Here is a 22,502-nt window from a genome sequence, read left to right as displayed (position 1 = left end):
CCACAGCAATGTAGAAACAAGTAGGAGAGAGAGAGGTGGATCTATATATCACAAATGTATATCAAAATTGTAAATCTCAAAGTCATCCCACAATTTGGAATAACTGTTTTTCTCTGCTCAGAACTGCCGCAGAATTAAAACTGCTGAAGTATAGTATATTCAGATTTCAAGAAAACTGAATGCAGCAATGAAGAAGTTTGTACTCTAGCCAGTTTCTTATTTACAGGAGCAACCCATTGATCTGTTACTGACTTGGGCAATTCACAGCAAAAACATTAACAAAAAAACAAGAGAAAAACATACATTTAGTGAAAATCAGCGGCTGTGTTGGCTTATCTCTAAATGTAAGGATTCACATGGTGGTGTTTGTTTGCTTTTATTTCAGTAAATTTTAGAGATCACGAAATTTAATATACTTTGCACTACTGTAGTCTAGCACTTTTTGGATGATGAGCTTTAAAAGCTTTACAACTATCTTTAAATCAATCCTTCTAACACCCCAGTGAGAAAAGTCAGAGTATCCTAGGGTGGATCTTGACCTCTGGAAAGAGGCAAGGTATGTAATTTAATAAAATAATCACTATCCACGATTTAGCTGTGGATGAGGACCCTGAATTTGCTGGTATAAACAAGAGCTGGCTGGATGATGCAACCAGTCCTATCTTGGTTTAGCAGGCTCTAAATGGGGTGCTTAATGCAGCATGAGTGGGGAATGTTGCAGGTGTAGCTGTGGTTTGCCTAGAATTTCAGATTTAGGGGATTTCAAAAGCAGGATTGTGAAGTGTGCTAATTCTGTTTGATACCTTAACTCTGTGTGCTTGTATGGGTGGCAAGGACTTCATTTCATTGATCCCACTCTGTCCCACTGTTTGAGGGCAGAGCTGAGAAATTGCTCTGAGGATTCTCTTATGTGGGATTCAGCTGGATTCCCTTCTGACATTGTTCATGTTAAATGTGTACATGAGATTATTGGGGAGAGAGGGGGATGATTTGTATTGAACTACCATTAATGGGAAGCTCTTTCATCTGACCTGGATCATTCAGTCTCTTTGGTGCCTATTGTCTAGCCCAATGAGAGGGATTGAACGAGAGAGAGTGCTGAGAGAGAGCCCAGATGATATCTAACAATTTAATTGTTTGCCCGTTGCCAAAGAGTTTCAGAATCTGGAAGTGTTATGGAGGCTTAAGTGCTTCTGAACTAAGATATAACATCACAGAGAGAAGTTCTTTTTTCCTCCATCTACATCTTGTTAGAAGTTAGCAAGTTTTCTCCTTGATGTGGACCTCACCAGTGTTGTTCTCTGACTTTTTCATTTCCAGACTAGGCAGTTACAAAGTGTTCTACATTGAGCGATCCTGGAAGTCTACTTGGAAGCTGCAGCTAATACAGAATATTTTAACATATGTTCTGAAAAATCTGCACTGCCTTCCAGTTTACCTCCAAACCAAAAGTTAGCAGCAAAACCAGGAATGGAATCCAAAAGATACTCAGTCTTCTGTTTTAACTACTAGATGCACTGGCAAAGTCAGACTTTATTTGCAGGGCAAGGAAAATATTTCCTGTGATCCAAGAAACTCTAGATGCCAGCTGGCAAAGCGAATTGGGCCATATAAGGGTGCAAGAATCCCCTGGGTTCCCCAAAAGAACGTAAGGTCTCTAATGAAAGACTGTGTCACACTGTTCATCATAGCCATTGAGAGATGTATGTATGGAAAATATGTGAACAGTTAATATCTGTACTAAACATGTTCTGTTGGTCTGTAGTTGAAAAGCAGATCACCCAAAGTTAGCATGTCTTGTGAAAATCTTCTACAAACAGTGGGAGACACTTATTTCAGTGGTGGACCTTTATGTATTGTATGTCAGACATACATTTTAAGTCAACTTCTAATTAAGAGCTGGCAGAGACTTCAGAAGAAAATTAACATGAAGGGGTGAGTGGGCAGGAGGGAAGGAACCCTATTTTGAGGTGAACAACAAAAGTCCGTTCTGGTATATTTGAAAGTGCAGAAAAACACCCTGGCATTCTTTCAGTCTGTGAATATGAGCTGCCAGCAGGCTTGATCTTGTGAAAAAAGATCCAAACCAAACTGGATGAAAACGTTGGGGAAAGAACTTGGGTAAGCTGTCTAATAGGAGATAGGTGAATGCCTCATTAGTTTAGTCTCTAGAAAGCATGATATGATGTTGTCTTATATGAAACCATTTGTTCCCATCTCTCACACTGGTTTTTATTTGAGTTTCTGTTTTTTTCTTGAATAAATTTCCTTTTGTTATATAATTGAACTCAAGTGCTATTCATAATACAGGAATGGTGATATAACTGTGGAACACTGTCCTTTGGGAGCAGAGGATCTGGGATTTCTGTGGGTGTCTAATGATCAGGGCTGGCTACCTCAGGGAGACACTTTGAAGAGTCTTAGGGGATGGGTGCATATGCTGACAACCTGGAGGGCCAAGACAGGCTGGGGTAGCCCAGAAGAGAGTACTTGAATGGCTGACAGGCTGATTGCATTAGGGAGCTAATGTCCAGCTAGTATAGGCAGGACTCCCTCATTCTGGAGCCTGGTTGTAACAAGAGCACTCTCAGCCCTGAGTGCCCAAAGAAGCATCATACTTCTTACCTGAGTCTGTCTCTGTCAATTAAAATTTGGAAAGGGAAAATTTAAAGACAGAATACCAGGGAGTATTTCCTGAGAGTAAGATGCCTTCAGCTGTGGAATATCCTTCAAAAGGAAGTGATAGAATATCCAATGCTTGGGACTTTTAGAACTCGACTGACTAAAGTAATAAACAAGATATTGTGGGCAGCAGTCCTGCACTGGCAGGGAGATAGACTAGGTGATCTAATTTCTGACTTTTATTATTCTAGGGATTTTTGAAGATATGATCTCTCAGTGATCAGGTTTTTTTTATTAAGCACAAATTTATTTTACTGAATTGTAAAGTGATTTTATGATGTAGACAAAGGACTACCCGAGGTAGATTACAGTCATGAAATTCACATGACTTTTCCCTAAAATCATAAGCTTCCATTGGCAATCTACCTCTCTAAACAATTTTGCTATTAATACAATTTAAACTTATATTTCATTGTTAATAAAATATTTTTAAAACAATGAATGAGTCTGACACGTTGAGTGTTATTTTGTGTGTCCAGGCTTTTGTTTTTTCCCCATTACTTTGTCTGTCTCTCTATCTACACTTTCAAATTCAACATTCTGGCAAATGATTTGAACATTTCACGACCAAGATTACTATTCTTAGTTTATGCAGACTATCAAGCCAATTAATTATGATACTTAACTGGGCTAGTTGCCAATAAAGCTGAGCAAAAATTGGAAGTATTGTCCTTCATAATATTGTGGTATTTTAACATTTTTTGTCCCAAATCAGAACAAAAAGTTAAAATATTTTTATTGTGAAACAAAACATTATGAAAATTTTGAATCAGAATGGTGAAATATTTTGTTTCAGAGACAATCTCTACCTAATGTGAACCAGTTTCCTTGTGGTTTTGCTTTGTATTTCTTCCTAGGATTTTTTTGAGTTACTTTTCCCCAACACTAGAGGACTGGGACCTTTAAGATAGAAGTTATCTATTATCTACCCTAAAGGACTGGCATTTTATTTTTATTTTTGAGCGCATCGTCCTTTGGCGGTGTTTGTAGCTGTACCTTGATGTCTCTTGTTTTCTGTTCCATACCCATCTCCTTTTGTGAGCTCTTTGCTTTTCAGCTCCCACCTCCCCTACCCTAGAGCTGTCCATACCACTTTGCTTTGAGATCATCTTCAGAGAAAACAGGGGTTTTGGATTCCCTTCCCCCAAAGTACCATGGCAAAATCTGCAAAGAATGGTTCACCATGAAGGGAAGGGAGAAAGAGCAAGTGAACAAATTGAGTTGGTACTGCCCTTAGTAAATCTGTGCCTCCACTCTGCTTTTCAGTTAGTAAAGCAAGCAGCAAGGACTCTGTGGGTATAAAGAGTGACCCTAAAGCTGTTCTATATACAGCAACATCTAACCGCTCAGCAGAAATGGAGAGCACCGGAACAGGCCTTGACTGTAATGGATATTTGAGGCACGTTAGTTCTGAGATTGATTTTACAGACCCAGGTTTCATAGTTGCTTAAAGCCTCTCCAATTTGGGTCTCAACCTCAGTTTCTGGTATAAATTAAGTTTACAACAATTACCCTGTTTTACAATAAAAACATGCTGATGCACGAATATTACCTACATATAGCCAGACCAATCAATGTCAGAATAAGCACATTTGTATGTTAAACAGTTCTTCTAATCTATTACTTATTTGTTTTCACAAACAGTATTTTTTTTCTTTTGAAATACAGCTTCTTTATTAATATATATTTCTTGAAGCAGATTCATCTTCCTTTCAAATCCTCCCCCTTCACAATGAAATCTGATTTAGCAAGTGGGTGACTGATCCTCTAACTGGTTTCAACTCAGCTAATATATTTAAAATTTCAGTATATTTGTATTCTGAGTCAGTCTTTTTACTTCAGTAACAGATAATATAGAGCCAAATCCTGAGGTCTTTAGAACAATGGGAATGGCCAGTCAAACTGAATAATAGGACCTTAGATTTCCCCAGTGATAGCATAAATGGTAATTAACACATTCAATCTTTCCTCTAACATTTAAATAAAACTATTACAAATGTAATTTATTTTTGTTCCATCTTTTAATTATTTTATTTTCCCTCCTCTACAGTTGATAACTATCAGCTATACCTTTTACAGGTGAAGATCCAGAAATCTGGAGCTTACATGCAAATGGTGAAATACCACAATTTGTAGACTCTATGAATATGCATTATTTACTATTTATGCATATGCTTCCTTTTTATTTTAACACAAAAAGCTGTGTTTTCTACTCCTGCTTCTTCTCCCCAATGTCAGTTGCTCTGATACAGTGATAGGCGGGTGATACAAATCAATAAAATAAATACATTTTCTAGACATTTAGGTACATTTTAGGCCCTTGTGCAACTGAAGCACAAATACAAGTTCAGCACAAGTGAAATGTTTGGGTTTATGATTTTTAAAATATTTATTCACTAACAACCTGATGGAGTCTCATTATCCGAAATGTCAGCAGCCACTAAGAGGGGAGGGAAGTGAGGCACCCAAACAGTCTCAGCTGAAGTCAGAAAAAATGCCACATAACTCCATTAAAGTTACAGACCCAACTCCCTGAGAGCAGGCATCTCCAGGCCCCACCATACCCTGCTCTCCCCTCTTCTGTCTGCCTTTGAAAGCCCCCTCTTTGCTGTGTTCAGTGGAGTGCAAGGCACTCAGCCCCCAGTGCCCCCATTTCTGTGATCTGCGTGGGGTTGAGACACTTTACCCACACTCTCCTAGTCCAGCCACAGACCAAAGCAGTGTAGTTGAGACCGCTGATACAAGGGTAGAGGATCCAACCCACGCTTCCTATTTAAGTATGACTTCCAATCAGGAACCAAGGAGAAAGCACACAAGTCAGGGTCTCCTGGGGAAAATGGGAGGCTTAAAACATTTGAACACAATAGCTAAGCATAAGAATGGCCAACATGGGCATGACCCAATGGTCCATCTAGCCCAATATCCTGTTTTCTGACAGTGGCCAATGCTAGATGCTTCAAAGGGAATGAACAGAATAGGGCAATTATTATCCCCTGTCATCCAGTCCCAGCTTCTGGCAATCAGAGGCTTAGGGACACCCAGAACATGGGACTGCATCTCTGACCAGCTTGGCTAATAGCCATTGATGGACCTATACTCCATGAACTTTTCCAGTTCCTTTTTTAATCCATTTCTAGTTTTGGCCTTCACAACATCCCCTGGCAATAAGTTCCACAGGTTGACTGTGCATTCTGTAAAGAAGTACATCCTTTTGTTTGTTTTAGACCTGCTGCATATTAATTTCTTCCCTGGTTCTTCTGTTATGTGAAGGGGTAAACAACATTTCCTTATCCACTTTCTCCACACTATTCATGTTTTTAGAGACCTCTGTCATATCCCCTCTCAATTCTCTTTTCCAAGATTAATAGTCCCAGTCTTTTTAATCTCATATGCAAGCTGTTGCATTCCCCATATCATTTTTGTTGCCCTTCTCTGTACCTTTTCCAGTTCTAGTGGTGGGTTTTTTTTGTGATCGGGTGACCAGAACTGCATGCAGTATTCAAGGTGTGGGCATGCCATGGATTTTTATATTGGCATTATGATATTATCTACCCCTTTCCTAATGATTCCTAATATTTTGTTAGCTTTTTTGCACATTGAGTGGATGTTTTCAGAGAACTGTCCACGATGATTTCAAGATCTTTCTTGAGCAGTAACAGCTAATTTAGACTCCATCATTTTGTATGTATGGGCGGTATTGTTTTCTAGTGTGCATTACTTTGCATTCATCAACACTGATTTTCATCTGCCATTTGGTTGCCTAGTCACCCCGTTTTGTGAGATCTCTTTGTAACCCTTAGTAGTCAGCTTTGGACTTAACACTAGTGCTGCTGGTGACCTGTGTCTGTGGTTTTAAGAAGCATTTGCACAATGAAAACGTTTACTGTCTGTTAATCTGGAATTTCAGAACTGCTACCAAAGGGGTTGACTGTGCCATACTAAGCAGCAAAGCAGAACCCCACTAATCCCAGTGGAGCACCAAACACTAGGCTACATGCCAGTATTACACACCTTTATGGGATGAATCTTAGTCTGCCCTGGAACAAACCACTGTCGCTGGTGCATAGGAGGAGGAACAGAACCTTGTTCCTGCCACCAGCCTGCTCCTCTCTTCTATCTGAGGCCTGGTCTACACTGGGTGTGGGGGGGGATCGATCTAAGTTATGCAATTTCAGCTATGTGAATAACGTAGCTGAAGTCAACATACTTAGATCTATTTACTGCGGTGTCTTCACTGTGGTAAGGCAACGGCTGACGCTCTCCTGTCAACTCCTCCAGCACCTGTCACCCTGGTGGATTACCGGAGTTGATGGGAAAGCACTCAGCAGTCGATTTGTCGCATCTAGACTAGACGCGATAAATTGACCTCCGCAGGATCGATCGCTGCCTGTTGATCTAGCGGGTAATGTAGACAAGCCCTGAGGGCTGTTTGGTGCCCCAGGGGCAGAAGGTCAGAGCACTCTCTCTGCCTCTGAGGACTACATAATCATCCTCTACAGTTCCTAATATCTTTGTATTTCCTGCATGAACCTCATCCTTGGTATCCATAGTAGGTCTTTCCATTGATTTCAATGGGCATTCAGGCCCTTTATACTTCCATAGTTCTAGAATGCAGTTTGCATGAAAGGCTCTCTGAAAAATAATGTTGGATTGTAATCAATCATTTTTTAAAATGTTTTAGATGTACAAAAAGAGTTTGAAACACAGCACATACATATTCTTCTGTATCCTATATATATATATATATATATATATATATATATATATATATATATATAGCAACTTTAATACAGACAGAATTTAATGTTTTTTGGTGGGAGGGCAGAAATATCACCTGAACTGTGATCATGACTGCCAGGTTTTAAGTTGTAAATTGATGTTTGTTGTAACATATTGTAAATAATGGCCAGCTCATAGCAATAGTGGTACTTGCTAGCATATCTGCATTGCTACAAGGAAAATTGCAAAATCAAAATCATTCTACATAGAGACAAATTTTTCAAAATATAATTTTGATCTGGTGGTCCGTAGCAATAACTGACATTTATTTGTTTAAGAAAAGCACATATAGGGCAACATGCTCTCCTGCTTCCTTTGCACTGTTCAGATGGCTCCAATGGGCTAGAAAGTAGCTACATTTGGCAAGCTGAGTAGGAGGGAACTTTTAGCTGGCCTGGTGCAGAGCTGGCATACCTAATCCCTCTGCCAGGCCCAAAATGTGGCACTGGAGTAAGGTGCTGGGAGTGGATGAGTGATTGTCTCTGAGTGCACTGCACTCTCCTTTATAGTTCCTTGAGGACAGCGGTCAGCTGATGGAGTTTGGAGTGGCCCTGTCGCTAGGCGAAACTCAGCCAGGCTGTGCCCCAGCCAGAGCATCTACAAGCTGCCTCCTAACAGCTTCCTTTGTCCCCAACCTCGTGTGCACCCTCCTTTTCTTTGATAAACTAACAAGGCATTTTATCTTAAAGTAGCATGTACGCTTTTGGGGGCACTTTTTTTTATATCTTACTAAGTGTCTGTACAGGGCCAAGCACTGTGGCGACCTGACCAAAGCTGGGGCCTCTAGGTGTTACCAGGAATATAGTTAATTAATCATCCATCCATACCTCTATAACTGTTTTGATGGCAGAATGTAGAGTGATGATTACCCATGGAAAGAGGATACAAATTCTGAAATGTAAACAATTGAATTTTTTTCTTGTATTTTGAGTGTCTGAGTTGTTCTTTTTTCCTTCTCAATATGGTTGGTGACATCCTGGCCCAAGGTTGTGTTAGTGATTTGTTTGGCATTGTCAGACTCATGTAATATTGAAAATAAAAATTAAAAGCTTTATTTAAAAATAATCACTGCCCCATCCTGAATGTTGGCAAATATGAATTTCAACATCTATAATCTTTAGAGTAAGGCGAACCTTCCCTAAAACCATAAGTTGTATTATCGTCATTTAATAAAATAATCCTTCTTGAGCAGTTGATTGTCTTTAATTATGCTAATTCTTATTTAAGAAAATATAATTCTACTGATAATGCACTTAAAAGCTGCAGAGTAGACAAGTACATAAAATGCCTGTACCTAGCCTTAAAGTGGAAATATTTTGCAAATACATGATAATATACGGGGCATTCTCTGTCAGTTCATTTTTTGAGTATAAACGAAATGTATATGAATTCTTCTATGCCTGTTCTTTTTTTTAGGTCCTGAGGAAATAGAATTCAAGTGTCCCCTGAATCATATTACTTGCATCGGTACAAACAGATGTATTCACTTGTCCCAACTCTGCAATGGTGTATATGACTGTTCAGACGGGTATGATGAAGGTGTACATTGTCGGGGTAAGTGAATATGTTGGGGGGAAAAAATTCCACCAATTTCAGGTCTTTTGAAAGGATGCACTTTTAAGTCTGAGTTCAAAGTGATTCAGTAAACTTCTTCTTTTAACCATATGTATTTAAAATAAGTATGTATGTTATTACATTTAGTGTACATTTCAAAACCAGCTTTTTTTAAAAAAAGTTTATTTTGAAAGAACCGAAGGTAAAAATACTTACAGGCTTTCTAGCATTTTTCTTTTAAAATTACAAAGTTTGCACTAAAGAGTTGTTTGCACCAAAAGAAGTATGAACAAACTTCTTCTTCAGGGTATAGAAAATAGGTAACACTTGTTTGCCACAAATCCCCTTTCCCCTAAAACTCTGTTGTTTAACAAAGTCAAAAACAAACAGATCTGTGGAAAGAAGTTGACACTTTTAATGTGTTAAGACATTAGATTTTTCCAATCAAAATAATTTTCCTTTCATATTTTGTTTTCATAAGGGTTAACGCTATTTGATTTTATCTCACTTTGGGATTATATTCAAATAATCTTACAATTCAAAGGGTGAGTTTGTCTTCATTCTATCTGTAAGGAATTCATAAATAATACTCATGAGGTCTAAGCATCCCACCTCACCCCCTGCAAAAAACCTGCTCAAACAAAAGTAAACATTGTGGCTCTCCATCTGATGTAAATGAATGTAGCTGAATTGTCATAAACCGAACTATGCAGTTTTACAGCAGCTGAGGACATGGTGCATAGGATAGATCCTCTATTAACTATATTTTCACAGTGAAAGAGATCAACTGTCAAACATAAAGTGCCTGTTTCTGTGGTCCTTATTTGGCAAAACTCACTCTGAGGTTGTTAGATGTTTTACCTGCATATTGACTTTAGGATTGGTCCTGGACAGAGTAATGAATAAATGAAATTGGTGAAAGCATCTCTGGGTCACACTGAAGCTTTCTTCGGTTACAAATAAGTACTACATAGAAAAGAGCGTTTATCAGTTAATCACAATTAAAATATAATCCTCAATAGATGTATTTACATATTTAAACTTTTCTGGACAGAGGATTAAAAAAGCTAATTTAAATAGTGGACAATGGTTTTTGTTCATTAGGAATTTAAAACCTTAAACAAAAGGATATTAATAGTTTGGTGGAACCTGGAGAGGAAGTGGATAAAAATGTAAGGCCTTACTTAAAGCATAAATTAACCAGGTTCTTTGTTTTCTCCAATTGTCATTTTGCAGGACTAACCTGCGCTTTGGAATAACATAGGAATAACTGCTTTGGGGACAGGTCTTTTAATTTTCTGTTAAAATCTTTTTAAGGCTGATGTGGACTCCACCTTCTTATGTGATCACTAAATATTCTAATGTATGTGGTATCTTCCCAGTGGTAAATTTCATGTGCCATACATTTTATAAATATGACCTGACTTAATAGCTCACTCTCATAGAGTACAGTAAAGTTTAGGAAAATGTGCTGAGTATTGACAGTTGATTTTAGCCCTAACTTGAATACACAAAACTTAATACTGTATGGTGAAGTGGTTATGTACTAAAAATTGAGTAAGAATTGATAGCCAAACTTCCAAATACAAAATCCCTAAATCCCTATTAAGAGTAGTCCTTCATTAATACAGCTGGGAAATGGGTAACTATGAACATAAATATTGGTCTGAGTGGCAACTCCCCATTTTGCACATATATAACTGATGTGAAAATATGTCCCTAAATGAAAGGGCACTTGTTGCCTCTAATAAAGTAAGAGACTGAAGAAATGAATCCAAAAATGTAAAGAAAAAAAATCTGACAAGCAAATAATTTTTAAAAATGGGTCACACTTTATAACAAGGACACTGTAATCACAGTGGCACCTTATAGACTAACAGACGTATTGGAGCATAAGCTTTCATGGGTGAATACCCACTTCGTCGGTATTCACCCACGAAAGCGTTGAATCCAGCGAAGTGGGTATTCACCCATGAAAGCTTATGGTCCAATACGTCTGTTAGTCTGTAAGGTTCCACAGGATTCTTTGCTGCTTTTACAGATCCAGACTAACAAGTCTACTCCTCTGATACTTGTAATCACAGTGTAGCTATATTACCTTTATAGTAAAAACTCATTGTGGTTGCATGATTTGGTACCAGTAACTACCACTAAATCATTCTCCATAAAGTACACTATATGAAATAATTACTGGACAAATAACATGGAGTTAAAATGCCTAGATTATTATAGCATATATAATAAGGAGGACACCAAAGAGTGATCATGAATCAGTCATGTAGTTAACCTTCTGCCTATATAAACTATTTTTTTTAAATACTGCATACTGTAACTGTAATTACTTAGAGTACGTCTATTTTAAAGAGTAACCAGTATCTGAAAAATATACATTTTGTTTTAGGAAACCTAGCAGAAAATATGATTTCTTCACGGCACTGGCAAAAGAGACTTTTATCTGCATTTCATGTTAATTAATGAAATTGTTAATCTAAAAACATTTTCAGTTCATCAGGAAGGTAATGGAAAAATCTTAAATACTGCTGGTAATATCTTAAAGCTGCTGGTAATAGCTCACCTGAATTGATCACTCTCGTTATAGTGTGCATGGTAACACCCTTTGTTTCATGTTCTCTGTGTATATAAAATCGTCCTACTGTATTTTCGACTGCATGCATCCGATGAAGTGGGCTGTAGCCCACGAAAGCTTATGCTCAAATAAATTTGTTAGTCTCTAAGGTACCACAAGTACTCCTGTTCTTTTTGTGGGTACAGACTAACACGGCTGCTACTCTGAAACCTGTCATTAGACTGATATGTTACTTCGGATAGCCATAACATCATGTGCGTGCATATGCATGTGTCTGTTTACATTCATATACGGGAATGTGAACATAGATGGTGAAGGGCATTCTCTAAACTGATGTGCCCTTTCAAAAGACAGGTCTTATCTCTTGGAGACTGAAAACTTCTCATAATGCACTAAGAACTAATAGAATTCAAGCATTCAATAACTAGAACTATTCAAAATTCTTTTTCTAAATTTTGCATTCTTATGTTAATTCATTATATTAACAACTCAGATAGACATATACAGGGCAGGGTGCTTTCATTAGGCAAGGAAAAATATTATCATATCTGCAGTGTGAAATGGGTAATTTATGTGAATTTTGAATAAAATGGTAGAAGATACAATGCTGTTACAGGCACATATGCTTTTTCCCCCGGGGAGCGTAATGCATAAATTCAGATTTTTGTGGCAATAGAGAATAAAAATGGTTTTATTATATATGATTATTTTTCTGTGTTCTTCAGAGCTAAGGGGTGTATTTGGTTTGATAAAATTCATTCTTCAAGAGCTGCACCCTATGTATATTCCACATGTGGATATGCCTGTGCACCATGCACCTGAGACTAGAGGGCATAAGGGGAGATGCAGTCTGACTCCCTCTCCAGTTCCTTCTTACCACCTCATGTCCTGAGTCTGTGTTGAGCTATCCTCACATCCTCTTCATTTCTGTAAATATAACTGTATATAGTTTGCTAGTATTTTACATAGTTAGTATAGCTTAGTTTTCGCCACCCTGGGGACCCGCTCCATCCATCCTTTTGGGAGTAGGCCTATGCCCAGAAGTCCTGGATTTAAAAACTGCATCTCCTACCCTTGCTCCTTCTCAGTCAGTGACAACCACCAGTGCAGTTTTTACTGCCTTGGGGGGGAGATATATTTCTGCCAACGCAGTATCTGTTACTCCTTTCCACCCCGGATCCGAGAGGGACAAGAGCTCATATTGAGGAAGCATCTCAAGGAGAAAGCCATGAGATTCCAATTAGATCCAAGCCGGGGGGACCCTTCTCTACAGCAGCCGCAGTCCTCGAGCAGTGTGCCTCCGAACACGAACTCTGGAGTAGAGGCCAGATCAGGTAAAACTAAAGATCTATTATCTTAGGCTTCTCATGAGAGTAAGGGGCACTCTCTCAGACATACAAACAGATCCCACTCTGAGCCTGCTTCCAGGATAAGGGATCCCTCCCAACTCCTTGCAAGTTGGGCGCACAGGTCTCAGGTCTGCCTAAGCTTCTCAGCCATGAAGGGAAAGGGGGCAGGAGCAAGCTACACTGGTGCCGACTGTGACCTCTAGCATGTTGCAGGACCGACATCCACCAATACCAACCAATAGCTCCAGATGGGACTCTCCCTCTCTAATGGTACCAGCCCCGCCAACTGTTAAGTCTGTTGTGGTACTGGATTGGGTGGAACCAACAACCAGTACCCCTCATACTCAGGGATGAACTGAGGCATATTCTACACCAGAGAGATCTTAGTCCTCCCGGACCCACAATCTACTCTACTTTCAGGCCCAGATCTTCTGAGAGACATCTAAACCCCAGAAGAGGACACCTTCTCAAGGTGTTACTCCCCTAGTCTATCTTGGGTCAGGGCTTGCTTCCTTCCAGTGACAATGGCATTGGTCTTCTAGTCGTCTGAATCCGACAAACTATCACCTCCCTAACCCAGGGTTTTAACCTGTCCTCTGCCCAAGCAAGGTTAAACTCCAAGAGATGGCTGGTACCCAATGCAGCCATCACATGCACCAACTATTCATACTTGCATTACAAGGGTCTATGGGATCCTTATGAATGAGACTCCTGGTCCATATGCTCTACCATAAAATCACATCATCCCTCTCCTCTTAGGCAACAGCAACTGGCGCTGCAGGTGTACACAGAGGGAAAAGACGACGAGCTGGATCCATCAGTAACAGTGGTACTGATAGGGGTATCATCTTCATCACCTGATAATGCAATTGCCCCATCTTTCACCATCCCCATCTAACTACCATGGGTTTTATGAAGAGCTATTGCAGAGGGTGGTGGCATAACTTCAGATTCCATTAGAAGAAGGTGAAGATATGCACTAAAAGCTCTTGGATATCCTGCAAGGCACACAATCAGACAGCTCGCCCAATAAATGAGGCCATTATAGAAACAACTAAAGTGCTATGCATATAATGGCAACATTTACCTGTATCCCTTAAAGTGTTGAGATATGTTATTTTGTGCCTGTGAAAGGGGCAGAATTCTTATTCACTCTCCTTACCCCCTTGTAGTAGTACAAGCATCCAGGAAGGCCCACAGGAAGGAGTCATGTTATATTTTTATTTTTGTTGGTCAAATTTAAAATTTTCACTGGTTAAATTTCTGGGCAAAAGTGGGAGAAGTGAGTCTTACGGAGATGAGATGGGGGAAAGTTTAGGGCAACACCATAGGATTAGGAGGTTATCCTATGCACAGGACAATGTGGAAGAAGGTGCCAAGATGGGAGAAAGAAAAAACTGAGATATTGATGCTGGCACTGTTACTGAAACAAAAGCTGTGAAGAAAAATGTAAGACATGAGATCTGTAGGCCAAGTCACATTTGTTCAGGAGTTTGAATTTCTATCTTTGGACTTAATAGACATGGAAGTTTGGGATACACATGGGATTCTGTTCTTGCAAGAGTTTTTTTATTATTATTATTTATTTACATTGCAGTAGCACTTATTTCTAGTTATTGAACAAACCCGTAACAAGAATGTGGTTGCTGCTCCACAGAGCTTGCAGTCTAAGTAGTATATATGCATAACTTAGACATCTCTGCTTTCATTTCTCTGAATTTTGGTATGCAATGCAGCCTGTGGAAAATAAAACTGAGTACACATGAATTAAAACTTGTTAGTATCTAGGGCCATACAACCTATAACAAATCTTAAAAGGTAGGGGGTAAAAGCTATAAGCCTGGTGCTGAGAGTTTGAAAGCTATGGAAGTTGACGAGAGAGTACTGGATGAGATGGTGAGAGGAAAAAGCTAGCTTTACTCTGTGTGAGCTTGGTCAGGCACTTGTCTTTGGGGTGTTAATGGTGACTTAAGGGCATAGTCCCAAAAGGTTTGAAGAAAGTTTAGAGAAGTATCCAAAGTTGTCTTAACTGAACCTCCAGACCTTTTAAGTTTTGACTTCTCTAGAAGTTCAGAATTCTTTGGAACACTGCTCACATGAATTCCCTTTACTTGATCAGCAAAGATGAGTTCAGTGCTAACAAGACATGTGCAAGTGTGGGCTAATTATAGATGAGGCACAGGTAGCCCAAAGGAAGGTGTTGTGTATACTGTCCATCAGTCTACTGTCCATCAGTCTACTGTCCATATCTTTAGAAAACAAGACTGATATAATTTAAAAAGAGTATAGCATACAAAATTAGTCATCACTAACAATAACTTAGACACAGGAGCAATCACGCTTTTATCAATAGCCATTTCTTCTTCTTTGGTTTGCATTGCTAAAGTACATTTGTTAGAAAAATATCTGCATTGCCTTATTTCATACAACTAATCTCTATTTTTATCTGTTCCTGAAAACCAAAGTACTTGAAAGTGTTCCTTTTAAAATGTAGTTTTCTGAAATATAGCACAAAGTATATAGCATGAACTCTCAAATTCTAAACTCAGACCATATCTGACTTGGGAAGTACAGTACTAAGCTGGTTTCAGATATGAGTTAGTTATACAGTAAGCCTTTTTTCCCCTTTAAGGTTATAGTACCAATTAAGTTCTGTATAAGCTCAGTGACTGGCAAGAGTTTAGCGCACTCCAAAACTCAGGGGAACTTCAAAAGAAGAGGCCACTGGAATGCTGAATGCTATTTTTTTGTCTCTTTGATTGTATTGTTCAAGGTGATTTTTCTTTGCTCTTTTTCCATTTTAAATGACATCTTTTAAGTTTTTTTTTTTAAAAAGGCAGGAAGAAAACTGAAGGTGAATATCATGATAGGCTTAGTGGCCTTTTCCTCTGTGTTGGATTTCTTGTCATATGTTCTGACTTAGTAGGGAACCTATTATTCACATGGCTACAGAAGTGACTTAGGTCCTCTAATTTCTACATCTAAGCAGTTTATTTATAAAACAATATTTATATTTTCTGTAACATAAACAGTTGAAGAAAATGTAATGTGCCTACAGTGGGGAGACGGTCTGTCTCTGAATTGTAGTCAGAGTAAAACAAATATTCTACAGAAAGTAAATTGCTCTGCTTTTTCCCTTGGCCAGTCTGCAATTACAAAAAATAAAATGAATAGTTATCTTAAAGTTGACTGAAAATCCGAAAACAGCAGTAAAAGTCACTAAATATCCTTAAATCATTTCAAAGGACCTCAAAGCACAAGCTGTATTTTAGAAACAATGATCATAGAGGGCTTTCCAAAAGACAAAATAATACGAGGCACAGAAAATAATACATTGAAGGCACTAAGTACTTAGCGACTGGATAAACAACAAATGTAAAGTATATTATACTTTTACAGGTAGATCTGTCTTAAGTATCAGGAATCCCTCAGGAACACTATCTATCATGCAAAATTAACTTGCAATGGCAAAACAGTCAGGTTTTCTGAGTGAGCTCTTTTTCTGTTTGTATGTACAGTTTTCCAGTTTAGGTGTATGAGTATGAGAGAGGTAAAATGCGCGTACACATTTACTGTAGATAGAAAAAAAAATTAAGACTTAAGGTGCTATGTTGTATATCAGCAAAGCTATAATAGCAAACTGCATGTTGTGCGTATTATGTTATAGCGGGGCTGATGTGGAATGCTGGTAGTGATGTGTGGGTTATAATTAACAAAGAAACAAAAAAGAAATATTCAGCTTCAATAAAGTGTTTGGAACACAGTTACAGATCTTAAAGCCACACCTACACTGCGGGGGGGGCGGGGAGAAGATGCATTGCTTGAGAGACAGTGGCTGGAGGTATTTTGCTTGGACAGGAGAGATGTAGGCATAATGCTTCTAGAGGTGGGGAACACACTTTGGCTGTGTGCTTAGCCTCATCTAAAGTCCACTGAAGTCATTGGAAGTCTTTCCAATGATTTCCTTGGGCATTGGTTCAGGCCTTAGACAAGGTATATCTTATGCTCTTTCCCAGCTCTTATGTCATGGTGGTTGCTAGTGTACAGGATGGCGAAGCCATGGCCAAACCCCCAATCCACCCAGTCAATCCACTTCTGGATTCTTGAATATTACCAGGAATTCTCCTCACGCATTCAGGGAGTGCAAGCAGCTGGAGTGGGTAAAGGTGGCTTCCTGTTCTCTCTCTACTCAGTATACCTGAGCTTGGTCAGCAATAATTTGGCTCTTGAACTGTTATACAATCTAGCTTTTTGTACTGTATGTTTCCCTGTGTGAAGCGCTGAATATTTTAAAATTGGTTTTAAATTTATTGGCTCACATTGCAACTAGTCACAACTACAAGAAAGCCACAAGTAGTACAACCCTCTGTCACCTGTAAAATGACAAACAGGGTAATACTCTGTATTATCATCAATAGGTTAAAGCTGTGAGTATGTAATATAATGCATTATCTGCAAAGATGGCTCAATAAACTGTCAGATAATCTGGCTCACTCAGTCCCAATTCAGTTGCGATTGCAGAATCGGATGCATCATATTCTGGCTATTAACATAGCAACTTTCCATGTGGGTTTGGGAAAACTGAGGAAGATTGATATATTTTTTAACTCTTTGAAGTTTATTCAAGGTACTAAGTAACTTAAAATATCTTTTAATTGTTTACTATCAATCAAGAAATCCTGAGGGAGATCACAAAAGATTAGTTGAGGTTACTTGAGGGGGAATGTTTTTTTTGTTTGTTTGTTTGTTTTTTGTTTTTTTAAATAAGAGGAAATTCAGTTGAATGCAATTTAGATCTGATAGAGCCCTCATGAAATTTTGGATAATTTGGATTCTTGTGAAACACAATGTGTGGATTTGAAATTTAACCTTTGGCCAGTAAATTATATAAAGACAAACTCTAGAGCATTTAGCATAGAAAATAGGCATAAAAAATTGGCCAAATAATTACTACAACTTCATTTTTGCAGCAGTGTTTAAGAAGAGTATTAATTTTGTGTTTAGGCCATTGTTTCTGATATTGCCATCCAGTGAAGTTTAATGATATTACTGAATCATGCATCCACACTGATGCTATCACAGCACTGAAGCTTTTTAAACGGTGTTCACCAGAGGAGAAAATATAAAGTTGAGAATTGGTGTGTTTCCCTTCCTGATCACCTGTGAACTTGTATTACTTACGAAGACTAAGTAGCTCAGAAATATAAATATTTCCTAATTCACTTTCTTATCGGAGACAGTAGTTCCGCCTGGCAAAGAAATCTTTGCTTATTTGCTAAGGCTGACAAGCTTAATGTTGGATGCCCACTAGGTTTGTGATGAACAGCAAGTCCAACATCAGACAGCAGAACCCCTGAGCCACCAGGAAATGTAAAACTGCTCTAAACAAACCAGTGGAGCGACTGAAACCATACAGTAACATTCAGAAAGAGTCTCTGTGCCATCACATCTTGTTTTGAATTGAACTTTTGTGCATGAGAGATGAGGCTTGAGTGTGAGAGAAAGAAAGAAAGAAAGAAAGTTCATGGATTGAACCCCGAAAGATCATTTCTACAGCACTGTTGGATGAAGTGTAGTGACCCCATTCAAGCTCAGGGAACCTGCATCACAGTATCTGCAAGACAACTATGTATTTTATAGAAAGCCTGCAAATTCCTACTTGATCCCACAAAGTCCACAAATTGAACCACTGTGTTCGAAAACATTTTAGTTCATATCTGTGTATTTCAATGCTGTGTTCTTTCTTGAGCAACAGAGAAGCTAGTACAGGAAAAAAGTAGAATGTAGCAACGCTAGGGGTGGGGGTCTTAGATTAATTTGCACTCTAAGAATTGAACATTTTAGATTTAATCTGACTGATCCACCAATGGAGAGGAAAGAAAAGACTTTGCTTAAGACAACAATAAAACTCGTAAGTGCAGTTCTTCTTGAATATTTGGTTTGTGTGTTGTTGTATCTGCTGCTCCAAATTTGCAAGAGAAAATACATGTTGTATGCTTATACAATAGTACAGCAATATGATTTTTCTTGTTCTTTTGACATTATTTTTGTTATCCATCTGAGACCAATCAAGGAGAGAGAAATGAGTGGAAGTTTTATATGTATGCACAAAGATGTAAAAACAGTGTAATAAATAGCTCTCTATTTCAAAATAAAATATATTACACAGTGATACTGGAGTATACTATGACCCATTCATCCCAAGAGAATGCTTCCAATGGCAGTAGGACCAAATTCATACTCCAGAAATAAAAACAGGATCAGTAATTATATCCACAGTCAATAACCTCAGCCAACAGTGTGGATTGCTGTTGATCTTTCTTGTTTTGTTATTATGTGCCCTCTTATCCCAACACTCAGCTATTCAGTTTATTGTGTACTTTACCATCTTGCCCACCTTTTCCCACAGAAGAGTGCCATGCAGTCCATAGAAATTAGAGAGGTCATTCAGTCTGTCCCCCTGTCAAGAGAAAGAAGTCATGGGCTTGAAGATTTAATAACTTACTATTGCAAAACCCTGCTGTGGTGAAGCAAATTAAAGCTGGTTGGCAGGAGTATATAGAAGTGAAAGATGTTTGAGAGATTTAATTTCATCCGAGTTTTTATGGGATGCCTCTAAAGAAGTTTTTAGGGCCAAAGTAATAGGTATAGCAACTGCTAAATTGAAAGAGAAAAAATGCTATAAAGAAGGAATTGGAGATGGGGATCAGGAAGATTGAGAAGTTAGATGTATACGAGAAAGAAAAGGGCAAATTCTTTAATATGGGCAATAGGAGGACTGAGAAATATATTAAAAGAAAAAAGTGTTGAATATACAGCTCAGAAGGTGCCTGATTTTTTCAGAAAAGCAATAAGACTAATTGGCTCATGAGAAAATATAGCTGTGGGCTACGTGCCAAGTTAAATACAGAAATTAAAAGTGTATGTTCCACAATATTGCTAAAAATACCTTGCACTATATCTTCAACTAATGTAAATCCTCATATGGCCCCATTTGTTAATGTATTGTAATTTATATCTATGGAAACATGCTTGAATGATCAATGCTGCCCCTTCTTCCTCTGTTTTAGGTTTAAATTGCAGATTATTATTATTATTTATTTTATTATTTTTAGCATGCTCCTAGGAGAAAGAATGATGTAAATATGCAAAAACAAATGCTAGCCAATTGTGGTCTCCCTGAAAATCAGAGGTGAAAGTACGCCGGTATGGTCTGGTATGGTGTACTGGTAAGAAAGTGCCGACCGTACCCGCTGGGCGGGGCAAAAGGGGTAGCTGCCCTGGCGCACCAGCGGCGATTTAAAGGGCCCGGGGCTCCTGGCCGCTGCTGCCATTACTGCTACCGTGGCAGCGCCTGGAGCCCTGGGCCCTTTAAATCGCCACCGGAGCCCCGGGTGGCGCGGGCCGGGCAGAGCTGAAGGGCTGGCTGGAGAATTTTGGTCCCAGCCCTGTCCCTTCCGCCTGAGGCCCCACCCCTTCCGGGGGCCAGAGCTGCTGCCCCAGCCCCTCCCCCCCACACCTTTCCCAGGACCCGGCCGCCCTACGTACCAATAAGTCATTTAAGTTACTTTCACCCCTGCTGAAAACACATACCTACTGAAGGACACTTGTTTTGCTAAAATCAACTGTAGCTCAGAAAGCATCAACACAGAAGTATTAAACTTCCATGCTTTTTATAGGCATCACTGAGTCCGTAAGAGGGCATTCTACCAATGTTTGAGCTATATACTGCACCATTCTTCTTCACCTTCTGTACAATCAGCTAGAACAGATAAGATGAAAGGTGATAACTCAAATGTTTTATGATATTCCTATTAATCCAGTGCCTAATAAATATTTTTGAAAACACATAACGAAATACAGTAGAACCATATTTTTCAAAGTTATAATAATCCGACGGGACTAGATGGTAATAAATCAGAGATATATAAGCCCCATCAGCAGGGCTAGGTGAGGCTGTTAGAAGAATGTCATGGAATGACCTGAAGATGGCTTTACTTTAGATTACTCTCCAGGGTTTAGGTCTAGTGCTATTTGTTACCTGGACTCTTTGACTGCCATGTTAGACTGCAAAACGAAAAGCCCTTTAAAATGTTAAATACAGTAAAACTGAAGATGAGGGTTTTGGTTCTTTTTCTGTTCATGAAAGCTGCTATTTAATTATCTGAACAGGTTAGACCTTAGTTATATTTATTTTGTTCTATGTGGGCCTGTCCTCAAAAGAAAGTTGCCACAGTACTTTTTAGGGTAATTTTGTGGTGATAAATATTCTTTGGGATAATCAACTGTAACAGGGTTGCAGGATCTGTAATGCTGCACAGGGAATCCAAACTCTTCCGTTGCCCTACCCTGCAAGCAAGAATTATAACCCTGGAAAAAGCTGCCTAGTAACTCCCACTGATTTGTTGCAACAGATATAGCTTGTTAACTTTCCTCTCGATATAGGGGAGATGGGTGTGGCCCTCTCATAAGAAGGAATGGGGCCAACATTTGAGACTTCGTTTGTAGAAGGGATGGCTGTAACCTGTATCAGCCAGGATTCTTCTGATCATTTTTTTCAGCACTTTAAGGGTATACAATAACATCTTAAATTATAGCTGTGCAATAAGAATGAAATATTAATAAATATTTATCTTTACTAAATAACCAAGAGAAATTATATTTTATAAGAAAAAATTGGGTTCTTCAAGTGGTGGGCCCTATGTGTATTCCACATGTGGGTACACGTGCGCTCCATGGGCCTGAGACCAGAGATTTGTATCAAGTGGCATCTGTTGGTCTGTGCAGTTGTCATCATCGTGCTCTGAAACGAGGGCATAAAGGGTGGCACTAGTCTGAGTTGGAGTCCACTGTGTCCATTACAATCATCCTTTCCTTTCAGAATCTGTAAATATATATTATAAATAGTTGTAGTGAGCTTGGTCATAGTGTTTTTTATAGGTAGTATAGTTTGTCTAGATCCTCCCTGCTTCAGAGAGCTTCTCTCCACAGAGAAGGACTATGCCCAGAGTTTCCAAACTATATCCCCTGATCTTGTTCCTTCTCCATCAGCAATGAATGCTAGCACTGTCTTTGCTTCCTTGAGTAGTCTCATAATTACCACCAAGTGCAGCATTTCCTGCTCCTTCCAACCCTTAACCCAGGACAGCTGAGAGCTCCCTATTTGGAAATCTCTCATGGAGAAGTCAATAAGATTCCATTTAGATCCAAGCTGGGAAGACCCCCCTGTACAGCAGTCTCAGATGGTGAGCAACACCACTCTGAGCATGAGTTCTGGAGTATAGGCCAAAACTGTTAAGCCTAAGAAACCCTCTCACAAAAATAGGGGACATGAGCACGGATATAAGGACAGATTCCAGTCCAGATTTGCATCTAGGAAAAAAGGTCCTTCCCCATCTTGGTCCAAGTGGGATGAATCATCATCAGACACACCTATGGAATTAGGTCCGCACAAATCTTCCATCGAAGAAGAGAAGGCATGAAGGAAAAAGGATCTGATGGTACCAGCTTTGGTTCCATCTCACAGGCTGGAAGATTGGCACCAGCCTTTT

The 22,502-nt window shown here is 39.0% G+C and overlaps 1 protein-coding gene across 1 annotated transcript in view; it reads left to right on the top strand.

Annotated features, from left to right (window-relative positions):
• The window catches only part of LRP1B (LDL receptor related protein 1B), a 1,293,242-nt gene that overhangs the window by 394,012 nt on the left and 876,728 nt on the right, over positions 1-22,502 (top strand). The window contains 1 exon segment of the mRNA XM_043525164.1: positions 8,878-9,015. Within this exon segment, the coding sequence (XP_043381099.1) occupies positions 8,878-9,015 (138 nt within the window).

The sequence above is a fragment of the Chelonia mydas genome, chromosome 11 (assembly GCF_015237465.2).
Source record: "Chelonia mydas isolate rCheMyd1 chromosome 11, rCheMyd1.pri.v2, whole genome shotgun sequence".
In the NCBI taxonomy this organism is placed as follows: Eukaryota; Metazoa; Chordata; order Testudines; family Cheloniidae; genus Chelonia; species Chelonia mydas.
Note: the sequence above shows the minus strand (reverse complement) of the source record. Positions and strands in the feature narration are given on the sequence as shown.